We start from the raw sequence: 16,942 nt of genomic DNA, 5'->3' as shown, positions 1-16,942 counted from the left end.
TGTATCAAAACTCCTATTACCCACTGAATAATTCTGTTTATAACCGTAGGTTCTCGACAAAAAAATCAAATTACCTCACCAAATTATTTTGATTGGCAATAAAACAAATTTTAATCCTCCTGAACACATTTAAACGAATTACAAACACTTAACCAACCAAAGTATCATTCATAGCCGTTATTAAAATGTTGAAAATTATTCAAACAATTTGCAAATCAAATCGTAATTTTATATGATATACATTAACTATATGCAAGACAATCCGAGTAATTTATGTTATTTTTTTGCTTTTTGTCGATAATACAAAATATTTTATTTATATTATCAAAATGCATTTTGCACCAGCAATGACCACACAGCAAAACATACAAATTCATTTATGCATTAATATGTTCATAAAATTGTTATTCAATTTGTTGAACATATTTACTATAACAATAATTCCAAACAACGAATTTGACACTGTTGGAACAGAAACAAAAGAAAATATACTAAAAGTGATTGAAATGGTTTATTCATGTTATACAAGTTTACGTTTACTTACCACGTCCGAACCAAGAGCGCTTCTTCAGTTTGCTTGTTTCGTTGCTTTGTGTTTGATTCACACTTGTGACGTTTGCATCAGTTGTGATATTTGTATCCAATGTTTTATTAGTATTTGTTTGGTTGAGTTCTGTCGTTTGATTTACGACTTCTTCTTTAACAACAGTTTGGTTAATTGTTTCTGTAACATTTGATTCAGGAAGAATTGTTTCATTTGAAATTGTTTGATTTGATATATTAGCATCAATTGTGACATTAGGTACAGTAATTGTTTGATTATCGATAACTGTATCATTGTGAGTTGTTACATTGATTACTTCTGTTTGATTTTCAACTATTGGAATTGTTTGATTTGTTACGTTGACATCAAGAGTTACATTAGCTGGAATCGTTTCGTTAACTTCTTCTATTGTCTCATTGATAATTATCAAAGGCTTTGTTTCTGTAATATTTTCTTCGACATAATTAGAAATATTTACAATCGCTTGTTCAACATTCTTTACGGGCTTCTTCTTAATTGGCTTTGGCTTTGGTGTCTCAATATGCCTTACTTTCTTTGAATGAGCGCATATGTATTCCAATACTGCAGGATTTGCCACCGATACAACTTTTGACGCGTTAACCGCCAAATAACCACTTCGGATCATTTTTCCCACAATTTTTGCGTTGTTTCTAACTTTTGATATGTTTACCCAGGGAACTTCACCTTTGGACACACAAAATTGGTACCAAACTGGATGATCAGGTTTTATCATCAACTTATTCATCTCATAGTCTATTTTTTCCTTGACTATTTTCATTGAGTCTTCGAAGCTTTCATATGTTTGCATTTCTTCATATACATATGCAAGTGATCCGCCATGTCCGCCGAACTTTTTGATGATCTCCGCTGCTTCTTGTGACGTAAATAAGCGATTAGTCACATGGACCTTTTCTAAAGTGTTTTGGATTGGAGCAGTAAATGCAAACTCAAACATTTCGCCAAGTCTTTTAGATTTAAGACTGTGAAGAGAGTTTGTAAGCTCCACAACAAAGGGAACAAACTCGGAATATTGCGCACGATTAAGGAGGCGATGATATGTTACATTAAAAATGTGTGAACCAAGTTTGCGTCCATCAATTGTTTTAAGTTTTGGAAGTTTATCAGCATGGTATACAAAGATATATGGTTTAACTATTGGGTTGAAACGGGAAATGAGGTTAAGAAAGTCTTCTGGTTGAGTAAGAAGAGAATCAGCAGCATCTTCAATGAGATGATAAGCACGTGAAAGACTTAAATCAGTGAAAAGAGTTCGATTGGGCTTAGGGATAACAGAAAGAGATCCAAGATTTTGTACTTCACTGGGAGATAAAACTTCTGATAATAAAGAAAGACTTTTTATAGCTGATATTTTGATGGAATCAACAACCTCTTCAACAGTGTTAGTATTTTCAACATGAACACTAATTGGAAGTCCTTTATTGCTGATGATTTTCTTGGAAAGAATGTCTAAAAGTCGTGATTTACCTGTTTTATATGGACCAGTAACAATAAGAACATGATTTGCAGGATCTCGTGAGAGATAGTTATGTACAGAAATGTTTAAATCTCTATTCCAAATGAATGGAAAAGTTCCAGTCTGACGAACAAATTTTGGTTTCCTAAGGATAAAGTAGAGAATGATGGCAAGAATTAAAACTATTACTGGAATAATATATCTTAATGGGCTCTTGCGTTGTTTTGTAGTTGCATCCATTACTTTTTTGAAGAGACCGTTAAAAATGTATTTTCAACAAATGTTCTAATAAACGGTCGATTTTTTATAACAGAAAACACGTTACGTAATCAGAAGAAAGAATGATTCAAAGCAATCCTGAAACAAATGAAAAAGAAAACAAATCAGATTCATCAAGTAATTCTAAAAGTAGCAAGTCCTCAAAATCTTCAAAAAATCAAGAAGAACAAAAAATTTCAATTCCTCAAATTATTCCTGCTAGTGAAAATATCTCTAACATTATTAGCGATGATGACCAACTAGAACCTGAAAAAAATACGCAACTTAGCAAGTCATCTTCCAACAATGAATTAACTAATAAAAGTAATTCACCAAGTGACAAACAAAAAGACAAGGCTTCATCTATTTCATCTGATAAGGAAAATGAAAATGAATCCAAAGACTTAACAACAGATAAACCCAAAGATATATCCTCTTCTTCATCTTCAAGCAAAGAAAATGTCATGCCTATTAACCACGCTAATACCACAGGTGAACAACCGAAACCAATGCAAAACAATAAATCTGATTCTGATCATTCATCTGATAATGGAAATGAAGAAGCATCTAGTGATGAAGCCAATCCCACCACTGAGGAAGGTTTAGTTGTATCTGACAATGTACCTCCAATACCGATTCGTCGTGCACCTCCACCACCACGTTATTCAATTGAAGAATTAGACAGAGAACTTAACAAATTCATTCACCCCAAACGTGGCAAAAAGGCCGAACAAATTCCACGAGATATGCGACGTCCACTTTTGCAGCATTTATCACGTCGCAAAGTCGAAGCCATTGAGAAACAAGACTATGACAAAGGCGACCAACTTAACACCGCTCTTATCAACATCCGTAAATCATTACAAAGTTATACTATGCAAACGGATGCGCAAAACGAGCAACAAATTACTCGCGCGCGTCTACAAGAAGTTCGTGAAGAATATTCACATATGGAAGATGAATGGGATCATCGACTTAAAGAGTTACAACAAAAAATGGACGACCAAGAGAAAGAACTTAAAGAGAAACAAGAAAATGAAATAAAAACATTTACTGATGAATGGAATGATCCGAAATCATTAAACGAATTTAATAAGCCATCGCCGATTTTGATACAGATTCGGAGCGTCGAAAAGAATATGGCATTGACAGGCGACTTCAAAGGCGCGAAAGCTATGAAAAAACGAGGCGAAGAACTCGAGAAAAAAGAAACGCGCGAAGCACAAGCGAAAGCTGAAGCTTCAATGCGAAGAGCTTATGCATGTTTAGAACGAAAGCATCAAAGAGAATTAGAGGCACATAAAAGATTAGCACATAAGATGAAGTTACAAGCAGAGTTAAAGAAAGAAAGTGAACTTCAGCCGTATATAATGGCAATAAAAAAGTTGGAAATGATGGAAAAGAAAACATTAACACAAAAAAGACCGGCAACTGCAGTAATGAGATCCCGTTGTATGACCGCGAGAACTCAAATGAGATTGCCATTGGAAGATAGACCGGCAGTGTCAACGCCAAGAACAATGAGAAAGTTGGCAAACATTAGAGCAACATCAAAAGCGGAAACGTTACCGATAAAGAACGTTAAGGCAAACAACTTCGTGAAGACAACAAGAATGAAACAGAAAAAGAAAGACGACGAAGAGAAAAAAGAAGTGGTGAAAAAAAGATATACATTTTGATTATTTTGTTAAAAACCTTTTTTGATATGATAAATTGTTTTGTTACACTTTTTTGTTGAAGGTTTTTTCAAAATGTGTTAAAAAAGATAATTATGAAATTTTAGCATTTTTGGAAGATAAAGGAATTGTTAATGCTGATAATATAAACGAATCAGCAAGAAATGGAAATTTTTATCTCCTTAAATATTTAATTCTTCAAAATAATCAAATTCCAAAAATATTTTGCCATTTGCTTCAGAATCAGGAAATATTGAACTTGTGAAATATGTTTGAGAACAAAAAGGAATTAATGTTAATGCAAAAAATATTCATTTGAATAATTTGAAATATGTTTTAATAATTTGGAATATGTTTGATGATGGTAATAAGTAACAAAAGTTAGAGTTTATGTGAAAAAAAAATAATTTGCCAATCATCAATGACTTCATGTCTTCTTTCACAATGTTAACATTATACAATCCATTACACGTTTTATTTTCAATTATTCCGTTTTGGTAAGTCCAAATGAAGAAATTTCATTATGTTATTCCTGATATATATTTCCCCATTCATTACTTATTGATGATGTATAATCATTATTCGAACGTTCAGTAATTCCTTCAATTTATAATAATAAGAAGCATTATGTTAGAAAGTGAATATATGAACTGAGCTTAGTGAACGAGCACGAATAATAATAAGTGGAGAACGTTTGATTTTTTTATTGTACGATTAAAATGCACTCAAAAATTTTATTAACAGCGGGTCGAAGAAAAATGTCACATTTTTTATGAAGTTAACTGTTCGAGTGGCTGCTTACGTTTATCAAAAAAGATGAAAAATAACAATTTAAACGATCTAATAAACCAAAATGATCCACAAATAGAAAAGATATTAACAAACCCTTCGTTTGTTCCAAGGTTAAAATTAAATGATAAAAAATTGCAAAATTTTTTGGTCAATAAATTTGATGAAATTTACACTTATATTTTTGAAACAAAAGTTATACCAAGATCTGCATATGCTTCGTTTTATTTGATAATGCAGAGTTTAAAGCAAAACATAAAAGAAAAAATTTTCAAGAATTCCAAATTTATTGATTTTTATAAAAATTTTCCTAAAAATATTAAAAACTACTCTCCTCCGAAGCAAGACATCTTTTTCGACATTATCCAGTTCGTCTTACCAAATGATAAAAACGATTCAAATTTATTATTTGATAATAAATCCGAATTTTATATAGAACTACTTTCAAAATGTGATTTAGATACTGTAGCTGATTATTTGATTTCTCTGATAGAAGAACAAGATAAAAATTTTCTTTCGATAATTCACGATATTAATTTCTTTGACACTATTTGTAAAAATATCATTGGAAGTTCCAAACTTAGCACAAATTCTCAAAAGATTTTACAAGTTTGTCTTAGTAATGGCCTTGAATCCAACGTAATATCATCCTTAACAAAAGATAATTTCATATGTAAATTTATAGATTTTGCCACAGACACATGTGATAGACAATGTCTTTCTCTAGTACAAAATTTCCATGCCAAATCACATTCTAAAAATCACAAAGTCGAATGGAAGAATGTTCGACTTTCTATTTCAAGGCGAAAATCTAAATTTGTTTCCATTATTTTAAACTCAGAAAAGTTTAATGAATCTGTGAATTATTCTCTTCTTATTTTGTGTCGGATGCTTCGAACTAATAAAAAACTTTTTAATGGTTTTCCTGCAGTTGTTTCTAAACTTTCAAATGATTTTTTCCATTTCCCAACAAATTCATTTTTACATAATTCCGTTTTAAGCATGTTTAAGGTAATGAATAAAAAGATGTTGTTGACGGATGAACTTGTTAAGGAATTTGGAAATGCATTAATTAAAGCATTCGAAACAAAACACCAAGAAAAAAATAAATATATGTATTGGGGACAAGCGCGAGAAATTTTTTATATAATTTTTCCATATTTAAAACTGTTTGATCCAGAAAAAATTGGATTAATTAAAGAGGAATTTGATAGAGAAGAAAAAATAATAAAAGACAAAACGCCAATAAATATTGTGGAATTTAAGAAAAATAAGAAAACGAAAAGGAAAAAGAAAACTGTTTATATAAAGAAAGTAAAGAAAACGAAAAATGAGAATTTAGAAAAGAAGAGATCAATGATAGAGTTATTACTATTAATACTACTTCTGATAATTTCATTGATCGTTTTGTTTTTTGCTAATCATCTTAGATTGCGAATCGAATGGGTAAATTACTAAATAAATGTAATGTTTGTTGTTATATAATTTTTATATTTTTATTTGATAAAAGTTAAAAACATATTGTCATTTGTTGCAATTATTTTTATTGAACATGTAAGAATTAAAAAATATAAAAAGTAAATTTTCATCAAAAAACTAAATCATTTCATACTATCAATTTTTTGTTTGAATAAACGCAATAGAAAGAAAATAGATGAACTTACATTACATAATTATTAATACTATAAAATTGCATTAGGAAAATAATTTTTGTGTATTTCTTTTTTTATTGTTATTGTAATCAAAACAATATGAAGAATTTTTGCTGGATCAAATACTTAAACCATAATTAATTATTATTTATCATAGAATTATAAAAATTATATTTTGAACTTAAAATAAAATTAATAACATATTTATAGGCAACATTTGAATGAAAAGCATTTTCATGTTAAACTTTCAATTTTTTCTCAATAATTAAAATTCTTGCTTAAATAAAAATCTAAATCAGACGAATGCTACAATTAAGTTTCATAAAAAAAATCACAACATTATAATTTATGCAAAAATTAATAGTGGAATCTCTAAATAGATTTTTACTGCTTATTTTTATGTTTGCCTTCTATTATTTTATCCAACAGCATTGCGTTTGCCTTAATCACATCCTTTGCCGGCATCACACCTAAGTAAGCAGTGTACAATTCGTATACTTCTACTCCGTTATCATTTAGCTTTCCCTGTAAATACTTTATGAACTTTGTGTATGACTCTGTTTCGCCAGAACTGTTGTACTTACTTAAAACGCTTTTATCCAAAACAACGTTTTGACCTTTTGTGTTTCGCACAACAATTTCATATGTATATTGGAAATGTATTTCATTCCGAAGCGCTGCAATGTAACGACTTTGGAACGCTTTAAGTCCAAACGAAACCATATTTCGCTTTATCTTTTCGCATAAGTAATATTGCCTGGCTTCAATATCGTTGTTCGATTTCGGTGGATCAATGTTCTCCGGCTCACGATATGTACCATTACTACGGTTGACGAGAATGTAATGAACTATGCCAGTCATATAAATCGATGGCTTCGGCTTATGCTTATCTGATAGATATCGATTAAGTTTGGCACAAAAGTCTTTAGATACGGTATGGATCTTATGCGTAAGCTCAGGTGTTGGTTTCTCTTCTTTGGTCACAAAAATAAGAACATATGGACTTTTGCCATATTGTATCTTGGAAAGAAAACATCGCTCAACGTTATGGTCAAAGTGAACATTGCCACCCCTGTGAACAATGGAGTCAGCTGTGGGCTCTTCTATGGGCGCGTTTTCATCAAATGTTGTCGTTCGAGTTTCCATACGTTCAAAAAGTGATATCTGGAAAACATCCCCTGGTTCGAGTGGTGATGCTGAGGGATTAGTGTAACAAGCAACTATTTGATGATCACGAAATACAATAAATTCAATAATTAATTTTCCTTGATCGCTTTGAATTGGTTCAAATAATGGTTGGACTGGAATCTTATCAGTTATGTCTGGAAAGTTTTTATAATACGGAGGGAGCATTAATAGGAATTTGTAATCTTTTACACAAAGTTCGAAAAATAATTCAATGTAACGAGCATATAGCTCACGAAAAGCAGCGACAATGTTTTTGGACATGAAGTTTTCGAAATGAGCGCCCAGAAGGAAAATAGCTGTGTCTTTAATTATCTTGAGAAGAAAACCTAAAGCTTCTTCGGAATAATTTTCTTCTGAAACAATAGAAAATAAAATCCCATTCCACATCTTAAGAACAACCAATTTATCACCAGCATGAAATGAATTTACATTTTCGCCAAAATTTTGGAAAAGAAAAGCATTGGAATTAATAAGTGTCAAACCTTCTTCATTTCGTGTGTTCAATGGGTAATATGTTGTTGAGTTTGATATTACTTTAACTGAGTTTTTTGGCGAGAAATTAAAATCCATGGATTCCTAATTTTTTATATGGATCTATCGGCATGTTTCCCCCTCAAAAACGATCGAAAAGTATTCAATAATAGTTTAGAACCTTCATTTTAAAAACTTTACATATGATTTTTGTATTCCGACATGCATATCGGTTTTGCAACGATCAAATTTGATTGAATTATTTTTTTTTAGAAATCATAATTTCCTTCTTTGTGTTTGATTTTTAGTGTTGTATTTGATTTATTTTTTTTGCAAATTTCTAAGTGCATGTTCAACAAATTTGTCGCACAAAAATTTGTATATGTTTAAGCATCTCTCTTAAAAATAAATACAAATAAATTGATAAACAATATAATATGGTTTAAAGGATACTCAATTTTTTTTGTCTGAAACTTCAATGAACTTTACATTATTTTTTCAATTGATTTATCATTACTCAAATATTTATAAATACTTCTTAAATATTTTTTCAAAAATGTTTATTTCACTCAATCAATAAAATTGGATATTTTCCTTTTGGATACAACATTTCGCATTCATTGAGGAAGTATCCCCATTCAAGCTCAGATGTAATTTGAATTGTGTCATTCTCAAGGTCCATAACGCTGATCTTTTTGAAGTTTGGTGCAAGTTTGTTAAAATATTCAATTGCTGATTCGTATGAAATTCCTTTTGGTAGTGATGTGAAAATTGCATAGTCGCGTGTATAAGGCGCAAGTTTAAATTGAAAAGTATCATCAGATTTTTGAATTTCTTCGATTAAATTAAGTTTTGTAAATCCACTTAATTCTGCATTTTTAAGAATAAGGAAATTTATCGAACCTAAATTACTACCAAAGTATTCCCTGAAACAACAAATAACATCACGATCATTTCGTATCCATATTTTGAAGCGTGATTTATCTTCATATCCAAAGACTGCCGTTTTTCCTTCTTTTTCAGCAACCTGTTTGAACAACTCTTCGTAGTTACAGTTAGATGAAATGTGACGTTCATATCTTGAAACGCCAATATGGAATTTAATATCTTGTCGAAAAACAACATCATTTTGCCCACTTTTTTGAGATGGAGACAAAGCATCTAGTTGAACTTGAAGCTTCTTGCTTTTGCTTTCTTCTTCGTTAATTAGTGAATCAACATATGAAAGGATTTCGTTGTTGTTCATTGATGAAACAATTTGTATTCAAATAACCGGCATACCAAATAAACGGTCATCGCTTAATGCTAAGTCACATCACATTTTCACTATTTAAAATTTTCATTTAAAATTAAATACTTTAATGCAAAAGTATTTTTTAATCTTTGGGAACTAAAACAAATTAGATCTCAAAGTCTCAAATTGGTTTAATTTTAATAACATAAATGAACTTACAAGTTTAAGCATTTCATAAAATTATCTAAATTAAAGCATTCATTTAAATCATTTTAGAGATTCGACAACAAAATTAGCAACCGAGCGCTTAACATCTGTTTCCATATTGTTTCCTTGTTCGGTTCCTCTATAGTAGTTCCAAATTTGTGTCAATAATCTGAAATGCAATATTGCTGAAGCAGCAAGAAATATGGTAACAGCGACACCAAAAACGCCAGTTCCAATATTTTTGTTGGTGAACAGGTTAATTGTTGTGATTAGGCCAACACTTCCACTGCTATCTAATCCAATAGCTAAAATTGTCTCAAAGAGGCATGTTATACCGACAGATAAAAATATCTTAATGAAAGAAAACGTTCCTGCATTTGTACTAAGTGCTTTGTAAATAGAAAGTGCATCCAAATCAATTGCTAATGGAACAACAATGAATAAATAAAGAGATGAAAGTGCAATTTTTGAACCTGGAGAATCGACGCCTTCCTTGACACTAAGTAAAGTTAGTGTTCCAATCCAATTTAATGCAAATGATATTGCCATAACAATCCATGAAAAAAATGCAGAATGAACCATGCCACGATTAGCAGGTTCAACTTCTTCGATATCAAAGTGAACAATTGGATAGCAATATGGCCAATTTGGAGCAGGATCATTACTTCCGGTTTGACGTGCTTGAGTAATTTCAAGTTCTTGTTTGTTAAGGGAGTGTTCTAAAAGATTTAACTGTTCCTCATATTGTGCAAGTTGTTCTTCTGTAACTTCATTTGAGTTTATTGTGCTTGATATTTTTGGAGTAGCTATTGGACTTGGAGGAACAGGGTTTGTCACAGGTTTTAAAGGTTCTTCGTTATCTTCGAATGGTGAATAATTATCGAGGTATTCGCTCATGTCGATTTTGTTTTGTAAAGTACATAAAAAGTGGTACTACCGGTGATTTTCGTTGGACAGTTTTCTTCCAATGGAAGAAACTTAATTAAGATAATAATTTATGAGCTTTGCTAACTTCTCATTCCCAAAGTATTTGTTTATTCAATTTTCTGCTATATAAAAAAGGTATAATCAAAATTTCAAGCATTAATAAATTTATAATTATTTTTCCTAGCTATATCTCTGTTACACAAATACTTCAGCAAAGTCAAGTTTTATATCCAAACAAAGTAATACGGAAGTTCTTGTATATATGAAATAAAAACCCAGGAAAACCGTTCTTCAAACAATGTCACTTTTTATTATAAAGTAATAGCATTTGATTAAGTCACTTTGTGATTAAAGTATTCAAAAATGGGTTCATGAGACCGTTAAATAGGAGAACGTTATTTGTCACAAAGCAAAAAACCGTTTTCAAATGCAAGAAGAAAAAAATTTTGCACCACTTCCTGAAATCTTTCCTACAAACGACATACCAATGTTAGGCACTGAAACTGAAGAATATTTAAACAGAATGATTTTGGAAGAAATCGATGAAAGAAATAAAATCCAAAGAGAAATGAAAGAAGATATCTCAAAGTTTTATAGAGCAACTCAAACTGATGTATGTTTTGACCCTACACAAATTGAATTTATGATTCAAGCAAATAATAGAATTGATGCTCTTCAAAAAAGATTAGAAAAACTTAATAATGGGCAACCATTAAGCCATGAAGAGGTAGAAGAAACAAAAGCGAGGGTTAACGCATATTCATCCTTCTTTTCTGATCAAGGAGAATCTCTCTTAAAATCTATCGAATTAATGGAAGCTAAAACCCAACAAATCATTGGAAAGTCAATGCCACATCTTATTGCTTGCTATGAAAAAGAACTTATTATTAATCACGACAATAGAAAGAAAATATCAGATTTAAATCAACAAAAATAAAAATGTTTTGATACACTTACCTACACTGCTTGGTTGCTTTTGGTGTTTATCCTTGTTTTATTTAATTTAATAAAAAAATTATTTTGATAGAGATCTCATTCAAAAATAAATTTATCGTTATAACGTCCACCTACCTAAGGCTACAACCTTTAAGGTACACAAAATATTTCATTTTTTTAAACTAGTTTAAATTTACAAAAACAAATGGAGAAATTTAATTTAAAAAACATGTGTCATACATAACAAACCAACACTGGAATTGGGGTGCCCGATAATTTCAATGTTTTACTCACCCACCAAATATGCAAAAGTGACATGAATAGCAAATCATACTTCACAAGTTATGAGAACCAGAAGCGGTGGCAGGAAACCAAAGAAACCAGGGAAGGATGAATATGAAGTAGAAGGTAGTGGTGAAGAAAATGAACCTATAGATAATGGGGTGGTAGAAGGTGCCAATGATTTAATGTCTCTTCCGATTGAAGTTCTTCAAAAAGAGTTGATAAAGAGAAAGTTCTTTCCACCAGTAATTTATAAACTCGAAAAGTGGGAACTTTCTAACTTAATTCATGAAATTTCAACTCCTTTTAACGAAGATATGTATGTTATGGGTTTTTATCCACCTTTACGTCAAACAAAACCTTTGATAACAGATGATGTTGATAATGAAAATGATGATTCTAATTCCGGTTGGAATAATAGTTATTATTATTATAAGACAACTAATATCAAATATCCACGAACAGTTATATCCGAACCAATTACATCTATACAATACAACTGGGGTCAACCTAACCAAGAAATCACAGCTGCAGCAGTCGCTGAAAAAGCAGAAGTATATGAAACACTTCCTATTGAATATAACACACAGCTCCTCAACCACGGTGTTCTCCAGAAATCTATTGATCTTTTGTCAAAAGATGAGATTCAAACAATCGTTGAAGACTTTAAGAAGAAAACTGACATCGATAAAATAATTTCGGATTATGGTTTGGAAACAAATGAGAGCATATTTGTTGAAGACTCACAGTTCAAAGAAACCCAAGATTCTGATGATTCCAGTGATAGCTCATCTAGCGATAGTTCTTCTAGTGATAGCTCATCTTCAAGTGATTCAAGCAACTCCGATGATTCAGAAAATGAGGATGATGATCATAGGGATGCACAGCTATAATAAAGCTAGTACTACAATGTTTTGTTGTTTTCTTGAACCACACTAAACGGCTATGTTGTTCACAAACGTTCTTTTGTAACTTTTTGTGGTGATTTTTCGGTTTTCATTTTGCACAACAAGTATCCTACTGCGTGCAAAAACGTTTCACTCGTAAAGAAGGATAAAAAACACAAATACCTTTTGAATTTATAGTCAATGTTCTTTTGATTTAAGCAAAGAAAATTTATTATAAACAGTAAAATCTAGATTTGTTTTATGTGAAAAATGTATTAAACATCAAAATTATGAATATTTTATTTTTTCATTAGGAAAATGAAAATTAAGGAATTAACATTATCATATTATGAAATAAACTGTTAGGAAATATTTTTCATTTTTTTCTGCAATTTTAAAAAATTAGCAGCTCATAAAATATATTTTAGAACAAAAAGAAAGCCATAAATTTATGCCAAAGGAATTTTATTTGATCACATGGAAAATGGCAAGAAAACTGTGCGCCCATTAAACAAAAAGCCATAGAGGAAGCTATTGAATCCTTCACTAAAAATATGAATTTGTTTTCATCTTGAAAACTCAAACCTGTCTCTTGGCTAAATATTTTCGTATCATGATAAAAATTTTCAAAGCTTTTCTTTTGTTTGAGGAAAATTCTGTTAATTTTTTGTAAAACAATGAAAATTTGTTTCAATACACTGAAAAAATGTTTTGTTCGAACTCCCAGTTTTTGATAGATTTACAAATTTCCCCAGATGGTTCATTGGGTAAACTTTCCCATATCTTTTTTTGGAATTAAATTTACTTCTGTTGGCCTCGCAAATTTTGTCAGGATTGCTCTTTACTTAGCCTTGTTACTTATATTTGAATTATATTTTTATTTAAATAGGATTACGGAAGTTGCAATTATTAGTTTAGCCGTAGTTCTTGCAGTAATTTTCTTTTTATCAAAAATCGCAGGTCATGTTATCAATTCTTTATTATCTTCTGTAACAACAATTACTAATACAAACGAACCAAATCAGAGCGATATTCCCGAAGGATTTTCAGAAGAAGTATGGAGTGTCAGAGACTTACTAAAAAACCCATCACCAAATCTTGATGTAGTTGTTAATGATTTAATTCAAAATGGTTATGATTGTGATGAAATTTTTAATCTTGTTGATTACTTAAAAGACAATCAAGTTTCTCCTGTTGTGATAGAGACTGTAACCGAAGATATGGTTTATTTTTGCGGCAAACTTCATCCAATTGGAAATTTATTTGAAAGGTCATTCATTGAAAATTTTATTCCTTTGAATAACACAGTTGGCTATACTGTTTTCACACTCATCGTCACATTTGCATGTGTATATCTTTCTTTATATGTCCGAGATCAATTTCTAGATCGTGAAAAATGGTGGGTGGCCTTTGTAGTTAGTTCTAGTGTTTATACGATATTTTATCCTCCGTCACATGATCCTTTTCTTATGAATATTAATGATTGTTGGGGTGGAGGAGCTCGTGCATTAGCCATATCCATAATCTGTGGACTTTGGATTGCATTCTTAAAACTTCAAGAAAACTACGGTATCAGCACTTTACCATTTTATGACATGACAATTAATTGGAATACTATTACTCCAATCGTTTCAATTGTCTTTAAATGGGCAATGATTCTATTTCAATTTTGGGTTTTAGCGCCAATGGTGGGGCACCCCATTTCGGTTATTGTATCGTTCATTGAAAGTGTCTGTCGTTATGCGTTTGGTCAAAATGGTGTTGGAAGTATAATACATATGATTATTCAATTAGTACGTGGATGTATAAGTGTAGCATGTGTATGGGGAGTGTTACAAGATAGTCTTGATGATTTACATATTGCAGCATCTATAGCGATAGCAACATTTTTAAGTTTAATACCAATTCCTGATAAGGGGCTTAAGAAAATCTGGCAAAAAGTAGTCTTCGGACCATTTATATCAGCAGCAATATCATTATTGATATCATATATTATTACACATTTTGCAAAACCAAAATATTCTGTTGTTAAATGGGTTTGTTTTGGTATTTTAGCTGCTAGCGACATAGTATTTCCATTTTTAGACTCATGTCAACGATATTTTATCTTTCATTGTATCTTTTTCCGCTATATTAAAATCTTTGGATTTATTCGTGGATTAATTACACAATTTATTGTCCCGATATTTATCTCATGTACATTAGTTAATACGAAACTCGATCCGATTTATATTTCATTTTTAATAGTACATGCAGTTTATAAATCATATACAGAACCACATATCATAGTAATAGCTATTTTCTTATCTATTGTCACGTTTTATTATGATTTTGATTTGACTGATCATTCAACGAATTTCTTTTTATCATTAATCATTGCAACGAAACTTGAATCATTTTATCATAGTGTCGAAAATGTATATAAGAGTCGTTATATAGTTATGTTATTTTCAGAAGTAATTGTTGATTACACACAAAATATATTAACAGCACTATTTCTTGTTATTGGTAAACTCATTGATATATTCCCATTAATTGATTTTTGTTGGAAAGTTCCAACATTAATTTGGGCATTTATAACAGGGGGTAACACAGGTAAATATTTAGGAATTGGATATTTCTTAACACCACATCCAATACGGCCATATTATTTTTATGATCATCCAAAAACTACTGAACCGAACATTAATGAATTATTTACCACGAAAATCATTGATCATCCAATTGAAACGCCAGTATATTTCTCAATGTCACATGGATTAACAGAATCATTTGCTAAATATGTACGGAATGGTCGATTAGGTTATGTTAATGTTGGTGACATGTTTATATTCATATCGAATAATTTTATTTCTATTGTACATGTTATCTCTATCGAACCAAATTGTATTAAAATCCAAATGAGAGGTTTAGAATATTCAGCACAAACTGCATGTCATGAATCAGAGATTAACTTCTTAAAACGAATCATTGATGATTATGAAGTATTACCTAATTTCCATGCAGCTTTTGTAGATTCTGTTTTCCAATTTGATTTAAGACTTTTAAGTTTTAATATATCTATGTATGAAACGACAAAAACTGATTTAAGTACTTCTTTCTCAGGTATTGATCAAGAACAAATGCGAATGGGATTTTTAAATTGTTTATGTTATATATTAACTAAAGTACATATTGATATAAATGAAATACAAGAAATCCCTCAAAGTTTAGACCATGAAACTCGAGCATATTTTGCATATGATAATAAAATGCGCCAATTTTTGGAGCAATCACAATTCGAATTTGATGACAATTCATTACACAAATATTTAATCTTGTTCTATATCATTGGTAAACTTGTCTATAATCAAGACGGATCATTAAACAAAATCAGTCTTACAAATGTATTTAAAGGAGATGTTGTCTTACATGAACAATTCTCTTGGGTCTTTAATTCGGACAAAATATTAAATAATGTTATACTACGTGCAATATATTTAGGAGTTGGCGTAAATTATATGAACTCAAATGGCTTAGGTTATAGTTCGACAGATCCACATGATGAAATTGTTGCGTTCTTGAATGAATTCTTACAAAGTTATGTTGTCGTGCCTATAAATTCGGAAGAATTCCAAAAGGCATTTTTGGAAAAAGAAAGAACAATTTTAACAGTGGCAAAACAACAGAATAATGAACCAATTTTGTTGCGCTTTAATGTATCTGATAAACTCGAATGGTCTGTGTACAAAATTAATTCCGAACATGTAAGAAGTTTATGGGCATATGAAGAACATGACTTAATGTATCATATGAATTCGGAGTCGGAAAGAACTTCAATACAATCGAATCAAGGCGCATTGAATAATTTGGTGATTCAATCTTGTGATTTGCCAGTGGGATATCCTGCGTATGTAAGTCCGATTTTGAATTCTTATTCAACATGTTTCGATCTTTTTTAAATAAATAATTATTTCGTTTAAAATATTTTATTTATTTATTTATTTATGGATATGTTTGTTTTGTGTGATAATACAATAGAGTATGAGAAATATTATAATAATTGCAATTGCTAGAAATATATAAATTAAGATTTTGAAGATAATTTTCGTTGATGGAGAACTTGAAGTAGTAGTTGCATTCTTTGTTTGCCATTTTTTAAGATGAATAATAGCAAAAAATAGAAGAATATTCAATTGGGTAAATATTTTTTTTTATAAAATAGTTTCTTTTCTTTGGTTTTTTAATATAAAAACTTTGTTAATCTTATTTTCGATATGAAAATAAAAAGGAACTGATGAATTGGGGTGGTCTGATTTTTCACAAAAATTTTTGAAAAATACTTTTTGAATGCATAAACTTTTCAAATTTGAATATGTCAGAACAGAATAAATTGTACACTTTTGTGTATCCACAC

The 16,942-nt window shown here is 30.5% G+C and overlaps 7 protein-coding genes across 7 annotated transcripts; 3 read left to right on the top strand and 4 right to left on the bottom strand.

The window, feature by feature from the left end:
- Nucleotides 1–536: 536 nt before the first annotated feature.
- On the bottom strand, nucleotides 537–2,279 carry GO595_008781 (uncharacterized protein; the record flags this gene model as incomplete). Its single annotated transcript, XM_067922393.1, has 1 exon — nucleotides 537–2,279. One exon carries the CDS (start codon nucleotides 2,277–2,279, stop codon nucleotides 537–539), a length of 1,743 nt encoding a protein of 580 aa, XP_067771020.1.
- Nucleotides 2,280–2,380: 101 nt separating this feature from the next.
- GO595_008780 (uncharacterized protein) lies at nucleotides 2,381–3,976 on the top strand (the record flags this gene model as incomplete). The annotated part of the gene is made up of 1 exon (XM_067922392.1): nucleotides 2,381–3,976. The coding sequence occupies one exon, from the start codon at nucleotides 2,381–2,383 to the stop codon at nucleotides 3,974–3,976; it is 1,596 nt and encodes a 531-aa protein (XP_067771019.1).
- Nucleotides 3,977–6,798: 2,822 nt separating this feature from the next.
- GO595_008779 (uncharacterized protein) lies at nucleotides 6,799–7,863 on the bottom strand (the record flags this gene model as incomplete). Its single annotated transcript, XM_067922391.1, has 1 exon — nucleotides 6,799–7,863. One exon carries the CDS (start codon nucleotides 7,861–7,863, stop codon nucleotides 6,799–6,801), a length of 1,065 nt encoding a protein of 354 aa, XP_067771018.1.
- A 775-nt stretch (nucleotides 7,864–8,638) lies between these two features.
- GO595_008778 (uncharacterized protein) lies at nucleotides 8,639–9,319 on the bottom strand (the record flags this gene model as incomplete). Its single annotated transcript, XM_067922390.1, has 1 exon — nucleotides 8,639–9,319. One exon carries the CDS (start codon nucleotides 9,317–9,319, stop codon nucleotides 8,639–8,641), a length of 681 nt encoding a protein of 226 aa, XP_067771017.1.
- Nucleotides 9,320–9,574: 255 nt separating this feature from the next.
- GO595_008777 (scamp-domain-containing protein) lies at nucleotides 9,575–10,411 on the bottom strand (the record flags this gene model as incomplete). Its single annotated transcript, XM_067922388.1, has 1 exon — nucleotides 9,575–10,411. The coding sequence occupies one exon, from the start codon at nucleotides 10,409–10,411 to the stop codon at nucleotides 9,575–9,577; it is 837 nt and encodes a 278-aa protein (XP_067771016.1).
- A 457-nt stretch (nucleotides 10,412–10,868) lies between these two features.
- Nucleotides 10,869–11,378, top strand: GO595_008776 (uncharacterized protein; the record flags this gene model as incomplete). The annotated part of the gene is made up of 1 exon (XM_067922387.1): nucleotides 10,869–11,378. One exon carries the CDS (start codon nucleotides 10,869–10,871, stop codon nucleotides 11,376–11,378), a length of 510 nt encoding a protein of 169 aa, XP_067771015.1.
- A 343-nt stretch (nucleotides 11,379–11,721) lies between these two features.
- On the top strand, nucleotides 11,722–16,487 carry GO595_008775 (pecanex-like protein 1; the record flags this gene model as incomplete). Its single annotated transcript, XM_067922386.1, has 2 exons — nucleotides 11,722–12,487; nucleotides 13,471–16,487. 2 exons carry the CDS (start codon nucleotides 11,722–11,724, stop codon nucleotides 16,485–16,487), a joined length of 3,783 nt encoding a protein of 1,260 aa, XP_067771014.1.
- Between the last annotated feature and the right edge of the window lie 455 nt (nucleotides 16,488–16,942).

Source organism: Histomonas meleagridis (genome assembly GCF_020186115.1).
Source record: "Histomonas meleagridis strain 2922-C6/04-10x chromosome Unknown contig_72, whole genome shotgun sequence".
Lineage (NCBI taxonomy): Eukaryota > Parabasalia > Tritrichomonadida > Dientamoebidae > Histomonas > Histomonas meleagridis.
This window is presented reverse-complemented; position numbering and strand designations above follow the sequence as displayed.